The sequence below is a fragment of the Grammomys surdaster genome, unplaced genomic scaffold (assembly GCF_004785775.1).
Source record: "Grammomys surdaster isolate TR1022 unplaced genomic scaffold, NIH_TR_1.0 126391, whole genome shotgun sequence".
NCBI lineage: Eukaryota > Metazoa > Chordata > Mammalia > Rodentia > Muridae > Grammomys > Grammomys surdaster.
In genome coordinates, this window is record NW_021621185.1 from 1,258,476 (window position 1) to 1,271,798 (window position 13,323).

Sequence of the window (13,323 nt, forward strand, 5' to 3'; positions counted from 1 at the left end):
TTCCAAGGTAACTATGGCTATTGTTTAAGTTAAGGTGTTTCCAAGGTGGCCATTGTTTAAGTTAGAGTGTTTTCAAGATAACTATTGATACTGTTTAAGTTAAAGTGTTTCCATGTTTTCTTCACACAACAATTATCTAGTGTGGGTTTAGGACTATCTTTTATATAGCCATGTTTTTCTTACTACTAATTTCTTAAAAGATATTGATTAGGCTCTATTCTCAAAATTGAACACAATTGTCTTTATCTGGTCATTACTCTTGTGCACCTAAGCTTCTCATTTCTACTATGTTTGCTGGCCATAAACCCCCAGAATATATCTTTTTATCTACTCCCCACACCCTAAGCTCTAGGATTACAGATATGTTCTACAATGCCCAAATTTGACATTTTTGCTGTAGTCTGAACACAGGTACTTTCTGAGCCATCTCCTCAAGCACCTGATTAACTTTAAGAAGTTATAAAATATAAGCACTACTAGGTGGATTCCAGTTATTTGTTTTAATAAAAGTCATTAATAACTTTGTTATTAATTCTTTTTAAAGATATCGGTATCACAGATTTAATTTTTTTCTGGGGTGGGAGGTGGTGACAGCGTTTTCATGCAGGGTTTTTCTGTGTAGTTCTAGCTGTTCTACTCACTCTGTAGACCAGGCTGGATTTGAACTCAGAGATCTGCTTGCCACTGCCTTTCAAGTGCTGAGAGTAAATGCTTGATCCACCATGCCTGGCTCCAGATATTCATTAGTACATTTCAAAATGAGAATTCTTGGCTTGTATGATAAGGGCAAAATTTAAATTTGAATCTAAAGTGTCAGAATAAAATGATGGTGTGAGGTCACAATTGCTGAAAACAAAGCCTAAAAATTGTCAGTTATTTTGGAGCAAGGAATATACACATCTGTAATCCCAGAAGGATGGAGAGGGAGGCAGGAGAATAGCAGTAAGTCTAGGGACTACATAGTGAGACCCTGATACAAAACAAGGTTAAAAATATATACTTAAAATTGACTTTTAAGACCCATGCTTTAAGAAAAAGGAAAGAGGAAGGAAATCTTTTTCTTTTATTTCAATGTGTAAAGTTAAATTTATGTGTGTGTATATATATACATATATATATATATACTGTTAAGTATATATATTTAATATAAAGTAACTTATAAGAATTTAATGTAATTGTGTTTATGTAACATTTGTGTTATATATTATACGATATAGTTTCCAACCTAAAAAAAAATGAAAAGAACATTAAATGAAATAGATTAACAAGTTATTTGTGTAAATTGCAGAGCTAGTTTTACTTTTAACTTTGGCCCTATCAAAACAAAATTGTGAATGATGCTTTTGTTATATATTACTTCATTACTTGCTAAATCTCTATTTAGTTTCCTTCTCCCACTTGATCAATAAAATCATATTTAAGAATATCATGATTAAACTTTTGCATTCATAAATTATTATTCAGGTTGAAATTTGATGTTGATTTTATGAGAAAGTATAGTATGGAATACAATTCTTACATTATAAACCTTTTACTGCCTATATATTAAAAATGAACCTATAGCCTCAAGTGACCATTGATCTTCACCAGGGATAAAAGAAGGGGGAACCCCATGTGCTGCATTCCACATTTAGAATCAAGTCTATTTTTCATCAGATTCAATTATGTTTTTATTATGCTCTAGAGAATAAACATAATAGTATAGAGTACATATATTTTCAAAAATAAAATACTGAATAATAACTATGGTGCACAAGAGTGTAAATCATTTATGCACTCCTGTATTGCCTTCTAACAGAATAGCTTTTAGAAAATTGTATGTCGTGACGAATCTTTTATGCCGCACTTGCACTTCAGTCGTGAATTACCTACCCTTGGCCTTTCGTATTTTAATAGTTGTGTTTATCTCCTGATGGTGCACATTGAATGAGTAATGAGCATCTGTATGATGTGGGTTTCCCAAATTACTTTTAGAAGAAAAGAGACGTTAGTAACTCCCTCTTAAATACATTATTTTTTTCTTATACTTAAATTTTCCGAGCTGTATTTCTTACAGTGACCCTGACAACTTAAGTGTAAGTTCCTTTTCCCTCTTCCTAATGTCATCAAGTTTTATGAGCCACAGGGTCTTTCACCTTCCCACAGCAGTGATTCACCAGAATGGACCAGTGTGCCCAGGCCACTGACCTGTCACCTGTCAAGAGAGCCAAGTGTCCTCTCTGGTCATTCTTACATGAAGTTCTTCATTTCCATTCGAGCTAAGCTGTGTGTCTTGTACTTTTGAGGAGAGAATTCAGAGGCAATGAGTTACTTACTTTAAACACACATTACAACTGATAACAAGAGTGTAAAGGACCCGTTGTGGATGAGTACTGTGAATTGTACCCACAGTGAAATAAGAACTTTGCATAAAGCCTTTGAAACGGTTTTTGAACTGACTTCAACTTACTAGTTTATTAGATATGAAGGTACAAAAGCTCTTTTGGGCTTATAGTATGGCATATAATGATTTCTGTCCCACTTAAACACATACTGTTATATTTTAAAACCTTACTTTACCCTTCTGTTTTCAAATTTATACTTGTTTGTAGTCCATGAATCCAATTTTGCTGACACTGATATAAATGTCTACTCTTTTCATCTCTGGAAATCACCACTGTTACCTGGGAATTTCCCATGTCTTAGTCCAAGAGGTGGGAGATGTGATAATGCATCGCATAATTTAATATAGGATGGTAGAGATCCCATAAACCCACTTATATTCCACATTGCTAATATTTCACTTGTAAATTTTTCATTTGAGTTTCTGACATGTTAGTTTACAGGTCTACAGAGAGGAAGTAACCAAAGGAAATCTTTAAATCATCTACAAACCTTGGGCTTCTCATGAAAAAGCCATTAATCTGATGATGCACACACACATGCAATTTGCATGTTTTGTCACCATGACAAATTACATGATATGAAATCATTTCAAGGAATATTGTTATTATAATTCTTGCAGTAGTTTGTTGTTAATATCAAGAAGATAAAATTAATATTTCCTTTTTTTTAACTACCTATGTTTGCAGTCTGTTTTGGACTTCGATAGAATCCCTGTCAATCTCCCAGCACACACAGCAAGACCAGGCTACAGGAAGAGAAAGGTCCACAACTTTGATTCTCACTAAGACTTGTCAGACCTCACAAAGCCACATTGTCCTCTCTTCTGAGCCAGGTGCATTCCAACACTCCTCTCCTGACAAAGATGCTAGGCCTAAACAACAAGCTCACCTCAACTTTCTCTGACCAAATTTAGAGTTCCGACTTTTTAATTTTCGCCAATTATCCTAGTGTTGCCTAGCGTATGTGTGTCAGGGACAGGAGGTCATGGAAGGGGAGCCTGGCTAGGAAAGAGAGGGTAGAAGTGTTGCAACTTTTAATTTAAAAAGTATTAAAAATATATAATAAAAGTAATAAATAAAATTTTCTTTGAGCTTGCTACATGCCTTCTACAGGATTTATGAAAAGTTTCAAAAATATCCTAACATTCTGTGTTAACTGGCATCACCTGCAAAAATGTTTCTCTGATAAGTTAACAGGTACATTAAATTATGAGTATAACAATGAGTTGTTAAAGTCAATTTAGTACTATGGCTACTTAACAGAGCTGCAGTTATGGGTTCTCCTTTAGAGCCTATGACCCACAGGATCTTGATCCCAAGGATACTGAAGGTATGGGTTTCATCTTAAGGAGAGTGGGCATTAACCCTAACAGCAAGTGGTTGGTTACTCCCATAACATCCATGCCACCGTTGTACCACACTTCTTACCAACTTATCTCTTGCCAGGATTGTAATTAGGTAATATTGATGATTACTTTTGTCCTTGCAACTTGCATAGCACCTTCCAGCACTGTGGAAGCTATCCAGGTGGGTTTATTTCTCAGGAAACAATGTTTTCTGGGCACAGGAGGCCTGTTGCACACATAAACTCACAGTGGTTATGACAACCTACGTAAGCCAGATACAGTCTCAGCATGGAACATTTGGAGGAGGTAGGAGCAAAGTTTCCTCTCTTTCTAGAGAGCTATTGGCAATTGATGGCTACTAAAAAAGTGAGTGCCAGATTTCTTTAAGGGTCCTGGTAGGTTGGCCATACTCTAGTAAAGTATATGAGCAACACAAAACTTGTTTTATATGTTTAAAACAACAACAACAAAACCACACACACACAGGGGCCTTGCAGGTTGTCAACACTCCGGTGAAGTATGTCAACAACACAAAATGTGTTTTGTGTGTGTGTGTGTGTGTCTGTGTCTGTGTGTGTGTTTTAAAGAAGGCACAAAGTTGGATGAGTACAGACGGTGGGAGTATATATGATTAAAACATTGTATAAAAATCTCAAATAACTAATAATACAGAAAAATATTCTAAAAATACAACTATATATGCAATTTAGCCTATGTCTAAAAGGTTCTTTTTGTAAGTTTTACTTTTTCTTTTTTAACGATTTTCTAAGTTGATTGAAAAGATTGGATTTTAAATGATATAGGAGCCATTACAAGAGCTCAGGCTTAGGTTTTAAGAATTTATGTTGTGTCATTCTCAGGCAGTGGTGGTACATGCCTTTAATCCCAGCACTTGGGAGGCAGAGGCAGGTGGATTTCTGAGTTCGAGGCCAGCCTGATCTACAGAGTGAGTTCCAGGACAGCCAAGGCTACACAGAGAAACCCTGTCTCGAAAAACCAAAAAAAAAAAAAAAAAAAAATTTATGTTGTAATTTCTTTTTCATAGTTTATTATCTTTTTATATTATATCTTCTACCAGGACAAGCCATTTCAGTACTTCTTATAGGCATGCTCAGTGGCTCCTTCCTTCGTACATCCTTTGCACAGTATACACACTACTTACCAAGTTTTACTGGAGTATAGCTATTTACTTACAAGTTTGTCTGTCTAGCTAAACAGAATTTCTTTAGACATGAAATGGTGTCATACTGTATGTATCTCTAGAATATATTACAGTCCCTACCATATGTATTCAGCATTCAGTTTTAGTCTACCAGATATAATACCTCCATTAATTAAGCTGTTTTTTTTTTTAACAGTTAAGGAATCTAGGAGTGAATGTTGAATGATAAAATGCCTCAAAAGTTCTTTTAAAAATCATACTCAAGGAGTTAGGAGACATTGCTCAGCAGTTAAGAGCATGTAGTGTTCTTGCAGAGGACCTGGGTTTTGTTCCTAGCATACATCAAGTAACCCATACTGTAACTCTAGTTCTATCTTAGTTTGGGTTTTACTACTGAGAACAGATACCATGACCAAGGCAAGTCTTATAAGGACAGCATTTAATTGGGCTGGCTTACAGGTTCAGAGGTTCAGTCTATTATCATCAAGGCAAGAGCATGATAGTGTCCAGGCAGGCATGGTGCAGGAGGACCTGGGAGTTCTACATCTTCATCTGAAGGCTGCTAGTGGAAGACTGACTTCCAGACAGCTAAGACAAGGGTCTTAAAGTGCATGTCTACTGTGACACACCTACTCCAACAAGGCCACACCTACTAATGGCACCACACCCTAGTCCAAGCATACATAAACTATCACAAGTTCCAAGAGATTTGATGTCCTCTTCTACCTTCCACAGATTCCCACATGTGTATTGTGCACAAAGTCCTACAGTCCTACATATATCACATAAATGAAAAAGAAACATTTTTAAAAGCATTTTGGTGTTGCATCATTAAAATGGTTCATAAATTTATTTATGATCAGCTCTCAGAAATGTGCCCACTTATATACATTAATAACAAGTATATTAAATCATTGACATTAAAGCACAAGATTCAGCTTTATTAAGAAAATGTTGAAAAGGTGTCTTGATAAAATGGCTCAACAGGCAACAGCTCTTCCTTTGTAAGTCTTATGACCTAAGTTCTATGTACAGAACCTACAGTTGAAAAAGATTCCTAAAAATTGTGTTTGACTTTCACATGTATTCTGAGACACATATAAACTGGCATGCACACACACACACACATAACATAATGATAAATAAATTGATAAAAATGAAATATCGAAACATGAAGACGCATGGTGTACTGTTAAATACTTCCTCAGTATCCACTGTGAAATATAAGATGTTATCAATGCAGCCCATTAATATACTCCTCTCCAGATTACCTCCTCCCTTCCTTTCACGGCCAGAGAGAGTGTTGGGGGACCATTTCCGTATATCTCCCCACATATCCAGTTCCTGTGTTCGCAGCCCACAGCACAATATGGCATTGTATGAAACACTTTCCAATTATTACACAAACATTGCCATACTGGGTCTTTTCATATGTTTCTCCTCATCAGGATCATGTTTGTTACATTTTTCCTCTTGGTTAGTGGAATTCTACTTTAAATTTATGACCATTCCTCACTTCATTATCCTATAGTTGGCATTTTTATTTTTCTCGTGATATTAATATTATAAAACATTGGTTTATTTATGGAGGCGAGTCTAATAATTTTTAGACTCTTCAAATTTTGTACTAGGAATCAATGTTTGAGTCCTAGGAATCAATGTGCTTATTGTATGACTATTGAATTATCTTGGTAATGTTCTTATAACAGACTGTGCTGCTAAACGAAATTTGAAGTAATCTGTACTTAGAAAATATTTAATTCAAAATAACAACATATGTTATTTAAGAAAACTTAGGCTAATATCTATTGGGACATATATATTACTATGCATAATTGAAAGTATTTGAAATACAGTCTTTTAAAATACTATCTTTAATGTGTTTAAAATTAATTTTTTTTGTCTAAATTTGACCTAAATTAAAGGTGATGATTTGTTAGGTTACATAATAGACTGGCAGCTTACATCTTGGAAATAGCCTTTTATATAATAATTTGACATGAAATCAAATAATTGAGTTTTTAAAGCAAGATGCATGGTCTGTGAATGACAGATTGACAAGTTATTTTATAGGTGACTTAAAGCAAAATCAAGTGAAAGGAAAACAGCTTTAGCTCTGTGTACCAAGGGAGAGTCTTTGAAATGTAACTGTTTAATACCTTTATCAGTGTATGGACAAATTATTAAAATATCCAGCACCTGGAGGCCTTAGACTGCTTAGAAACCAGTTCCTGGCTTCTGCCCAGATTCAGATGTTGGAGATAAGCTGAGAGGCAGAGTGCTGACAGAAGCAGGGCAGCTGCAGGCTCTGCAGTACACTGCTGGGCTCTGTCCAGCCCGGGTTACTGAGTGCGGCATGTGTGGATGCTAGAGTACAAACTTTTGGATGAGGGCATCTGGAGTTGGGGTGTATGCCTCAGACACTGTGGTTCTCAGTCCACAGAAATGCTGTCCAGAAGAAAATGCATGCCAGTCTCTTGTCAGACCTAGAACAGGTATTTATGAGTAAGACCATTCCACCAAGAAAGTTTGAGGCTGTGGCTAGAGGAGGTTTTTCTTTTAAGTTCTTTGTTTTCATGAAAGGGCTCTTTGATTTTCAGAATTTTATTTTTTCAGGGTGACATCATTTACTCATGTCCAGAAGTCTTCTGAAAAGCTTTGCTCTGCCTTTTACCATGTATTATGAGGTGGGCAACCCACACCTCATAAATTCAGAGACTTTTAACATTGATTTTAATAAACAGAGCTTGGCTTCTAAACCCTCCATGGTTCTATCATGGGGAAACTGTAACTAATAAGAATTGTGTTTTCAAAACAGTAACTTTGTCTTTTCCTAACTACTTTTCCTTGATTGTGCTAAATGAAAGTTGCACAACTGTAGATTTGGATCAGTTCAATGTTAAAGACATCTGTTTCTGTAATCATTCATATTTTAGTTATGCCACCATCATGAGGTAGTCATGTGTCATATCCATGTGGCAACAGATGGCACTCTGCCTAAACTTACCATTTTGCCCCATAGAAAATTTATAAGCATAACTGCAAAGAATTATATGTAGAAATTATAATTCTTTTTAATTTTTTTGGAAATAACGCAGCTGATCTTTGTGCTATATAAAGAAAAGTAAAGAAAAGTAAAATTTAAACTTCATGTAACCACCACTCATGTATCATTACTATTAACATTTATTTTATTTTCTTCCAGCCTTTTGATGTGTATTTTTAAATGCATTTTATCTTTAGAAGGATAGATGTCACAGAAGTATTTAGCTGTACTAACGTTGTGTGTATGACCTTATAAATTACATGCTCTCTGTGACTGCTTTTTGACTTTTTATTTTTCCATTGATTGAAGTCTTCCATGTGTTACATTTGCCTTTTGGCATCGAGTATATGGTTCTGATTTCCGCAGTCATCAAGTAATCCTCTGTTTTGTATCTACTATCCAGAATTCCATTATAGACTACGTCTGTGCCTCAGATATATTTTAATGCAAGGGAACTTCTATTGCACCTCAAAGTAGTTAGATTTTTAATATTTCTCCAATTGCAGTATTTCTATAAAAATTTTGAATTCTGGTTTGAACTATGAGTTACAATGAATAACACATTTCTTGCTACTTTAATATCACATGAGTATTATACGATTTAGATTATATACAATCACATGACATGTAAATATTTCAGAACCTATAATATTGTGAGATGGCATTGCTTACATTCTACCAAAATAATTATTTTTCTTTTTTTGTAGTATAGAACATTGCATTGAAGAAATACAGTCTGAAGTGAACAAGCTTTGTCCAGATGTGCAGCTGCAATCAACAAGTGACTGTTTCAAATGGCTAACTAGCTATAATTATAATTTATCTAAATCACCATCCATTCCCCATGGAGATTTGATAAACTTCCTTAAAACAATGGTAAAAATTATTCGTTTTCTGATAGAGTGGGGAGCAGGGGCACTACTGGATGAGTTACTATACGGGAATATTTATTGTGTTGATAACGTCAGCATGACCTATGTAGAGGCCTTGGCTTGGGGACTGTTTTTATGTTGTTTGTGTTGATCCTCTTTCTTCTCCCATCAAATCCTTTGACATATTTTAAAAATTATTTTTAGCACCAAAGTATGGAAATGAAAATTAAATATCCTATCTCTGGGTGACTTACACTGTGATGTGCAGCACACTGATGTGATCTGTAGTTCTCTAAAGAAGTCCACACTCGATGGATGCCATGTTCTGCCCAACATTAAATTTCTCTGTGTTCAAAATCAAAATCAGCAAGAGTCCCTTAAATGTGTGTGTTAGCTGGCTTTATCTTCTATTCTCTGCAGTTGAGTTGGTTTTTTGGTTTGGTTTGGTTTGGTTTTTGCTTTGGTTTGGTTTGGTTTGGTTTGGTGGTTTGGTTTTTGGTTTGGTCTGGTTTGATTTGGTTTTAGTTTGGTTTCAGTTGAAACAGAAATGTACACAAGACCTTCTACCAAATGTAGTTCATTCTTGTTGGACACCTACCTGTGAGAAATTTTTTGGTAACCCCCCAAAAAATAGTTATCATTATTATTATACCCTCATCTGTGGGGTGACTAGGTTACAAAAACAGATTCTCATAGAAACAGCACAATTTTTAAGAAGCAGAATTTCTGTGGCTATGGTTTTCATTTAATTTAGTAGGGAGAAAAGGACCGCTTTTGTCTTAACATCAAAAACATTGACCAAGGCAGATGTGGAAAATATCTTGAGGTTGTAGATGGTTTAGGATGACAGAATCAGATGAAAATAATTTTTGTCAGTTGTCATTGTTACAGTTGTCTCTTTCATGCTTATGAAGTAATATAAAGAAGGCAAAGAAAGACATATACCCTAAAGCCTTAACCTTTTAAAGCAATCTTTCTTACCCATTATCTCTTGAAGGTGGAGCCTTGAAGAGTAAATATGGATATAGTTTTTCCTTTAATTTTTATTAGGGGCCATGAGTATTAGATTTCACTAATGTTGATGCAATAATGTGTTCTCATTTAATTAAAAGCAAAAGCTTTCAATTATCTTTTAATCTGTCACACAGAAGTCATTTTCTGCAAGGCAAAGGCCACTTTAGTTTTGTTAAAACTCATTTGTCTTCTGCAAGACCTATGGGTGGTTGTTGTTGTTGTTATTATTATTATTTTGCCTTTTTATATAATTGTGTGAGGAAATAATTTTTGAGGAAATAACCATGTTATCAAAACAGATTCAAATTAAAATTACCTTATCAAGTTTTTACATGCCTATAGCATTGGTCTTGATGGCTTCTTATATATCTGTTTTTTACAAAAAATATTAATTAGGTAAGAAACTAGTTCTTACTTTGATACTTGTACTGAGGTTATTTTTAAAATTTAAGAGTTTATCCAAAACATGTGTTTTAAAACTCAGTAGTCTACTATTCTTTGATTGATCAAATATTTACACCTGTTAGCTGGGTTAGAGACCCATAAAGCTTGTGTAACACAACTGATACATCTAATTGCCTTAGTGCTGCTGGGTCCTGGCCTCTCTGAGAACATTTTCTTTTTAGAAATTTGTAAAGAACTAGATCATACAAGAGATGAGAGACAGAGAGAATGAAACGAGGCGTATGCTAGATCCCGTCCCTCACCCAAAAACTCATATGATGTTTGAAAGCTAATTCTCTTGTGTACCATGTCAGATATCCTTATCCAGAAATCAGATTATTTGGGTAGTCAGATATCAGTGTCACAGAGTTTTCATTATGAATAAACCAGATAATATATGAAAAAAGTTGTTTATATAATAAAATATATGTTTGCTATAATATTTGCATGTTAAATGTGCATTGCGGTACTTAGAGTGAATGTGAGCCAATTCCAGGCATTTGTCTAGCTGTTCACTTCTGAGTTACGCATAATACCTGTGGTATCTTCACCAATAAAAAATTTCAAAGCCAAACTAATTTTTATGCCACTTGAGCCTTGCTTCCATTTCTTTTCTAATTAGCTTGTTTCTACTTAGAGAATATGATCTAATTTTGGTATTGGCTGGAATTCTATATAATTAGGAAAGTCATCATGTACAGAGAATGTGTGTGCAATTCAGAGTCCAAGAAGAAAGTAATTTTTTGTTCCTTTATTATTCCTAATTGTACCACCATTGTTTTCTACCAACATGAAAGACTAAAGGAATCACCTTTTGGAGAGCTTTTCTGAAATTTCTTTATCCAATTTTGAGTTATTTCTTCAGAGTGAACAGAAATATTCTCAGGTTAAATTTTAAAGTAAAATCGTTCTTAACAAGGTTCTCAGCAATGAATTTAAATGAAAGTTGAAATCTTTGAGTGTATTAAATTTTATTTCTCAGGATGACAGCTATTAGGAATCCCTAGGCATCTACTATATTTAATGATTTCATTTCAAGAATTATCTTAAAAATTGTATTGGGTGGGAGTTATAGTAAGTATATTCACTCAGGCATAAAAATCTTCCTGGAATTAATTAGGACATGAATGATCTTGAATTTATTTTGTCTTAGGAACTTGTTTTAATCAGTATTATTCTATAGTTCAGTATGTAGAAATGTTTAGGCTTCCGCCTTGCTATAGCTCAGGCTAGAGGGAATAGCAGGGGCTAAAAGGTACATGTAACTGAACAGACAGCTAATCAGCTGGCCCTTACACCTGACTTCAGTCTACAGAAGTTAATACAATGTTTACTGTCAGCACTGATTCAATCATAAGTGCAAGAGAAAAAGATATTGAGGAGTATAGGATATTCATTCTAAATTTTAATCAATTATAAGACTGTAGAAATTATTTTTCTTATTCTTAGATTTAATCACATTTCAATATTGTAATTTACTTTTATCAGCAATATTTATTGAATAATGAAGAAAACCATGAAGAAATGATTCTGGATTTACTCTGGGACCTCTCCTGTCAAAGAAGCATCTCATTCCTGTACTCTCTGGGTGGGACAACCTTCTGTCACCTCTCCAGGACTTGTATACATTCTGTTGAGGATTTCTCCTCTGTGGATATAAAGTCTATTTGGGATGATGTAAGACTCCATCTTCGACGGTTCTTAGTTACCAGGTTAGAGAGATATAATGAGATCAACAATTCACAGCAAAAAGTTGAACTGAAAAATCAATGTCTGAAGCACTTGCTCCTGCTCTACTCAGAGTCAGAAGTGCTTGTCAAGTACCAGCGCATCCAGAAGAGACTGCTGGATACGTTTCTGAAAGACTCCTTTCCTTCCTGCAGCGGAGAATCAGATTTAGAAAGAACTGCATGTGGATACCAAAGTACAGTGCTCACATTATACTCAATGATAAAAGAGGATTTTAAGGTACTATATGAAATTTTAGCTCCGTCATCAGTGATGCAATTCATTAATGAAACTTACCTGGATACAATTACAGAAGAAATGACAAAAATTCTTGAAAATTTTTCTGAGCTGCAGTTCAAAGAAAATGCTGTTCCCGTAGTTAAAACAAGCAAGAGCGGCAGCAAGCAGCGAGGAGCAGTGCGTGCTTTGGGTTAGTGGCATTTACATTTCTGTTTGACTTCGCTTTAGCCTTTCACATCTTTAACTTTCAGGTTTCTCTGTTGTCGAAAAATAGCTAAATCCCACTGCAAACTAAACAGTAAATGAGCTAAACAGCTTGCCACTCATTATTTCTTTGTAAGTGTAGTCGTGAAAACCTTTCCTCTCTTGTGAACGTGTTAGGGGTACTGAAAATGTAAGCCAAATGAAGTTTTATTTTTCTGGAATGCATAAAGCAAAAGGAAAGTATTAGGTAAAAGAAACTCATGTATGGGTGCATACAAATATAAATATATACAAATATATGTGCAACCATAGAGCATGGATTTTACTGTATTATGTCGTCCAAAGCCAAAATGTTATTACTTACAAAGAGTTGTTCAAAGTCGGTTTACATTGACACTGACTAAAACTAGAGGTCCTAAAGTTGCATTTAGCTAGCCAGTACTAATAATTAGAAATTATAAATATTAATCACACAAGCCTTTTGCATTGCTTATGAGGCATAGTCCTTTTTGAATCATTTTTAAAATCTCTATTTTATATGACAACATATAAAATAAAATAAACTTAGAATTCTTAAATTTTATTTAAAATATTAAAAAATAAAAATACATTATAATAAACTTTCTTGTTATGGTTTAACTTTCTACCACTAAAGAAAAATCACAATAAAAACTAAGAGATATTTATTATTCTTGAACTATATTATTTAAGTATTTGAGAATTATCCCTTGATAAATTATTATGTGTTGTTGAATTTGTTATCATTAACATTTTTTATGTCACAGTGTTTTACTTATTTTTCTTAATAAAATATCAGAAGACCAAAATTAATGTGATAGATGAATTTTTAAATAAGTTACTATTCTCTGAAAATGTTAGTCTT

General features: G+C 34.3%; 1 protein-coding gene across 2 annotated transcripts in view; it reads left to right on the top strand.

Annotated features, from left to right (window-relative positions):
• Kiaa0825 (KIAA0825 ortholog) overlaps positions 1–13,098 on the top strand; it is a 62,414-nt gene extending 49,316 nt beyond the window's left edge. Inside the window, exons 3-4 of one of the 2 annotated variants that reach the window (XM_028760125.1) lie at positions 8,646–8,814; positions 11,757–13,098. In XM_028760125.1, coding sequence (XP_028615958.1) covers positions 8,646–8,814; positions 11,757–12,431 — 844 coding nt within the window. In that variant the 3' untranslated portion in view covers positions 12,432–13,098. The remainder of the gene's footprint in view (positions 1–8,645; positions 8,815–11,756) is intronic. The other variant, XM_028760124.1, reaches the window with a different exon arrangement.
• Positions 13,099–13,323: the final 225 nt, after the last annotated feature.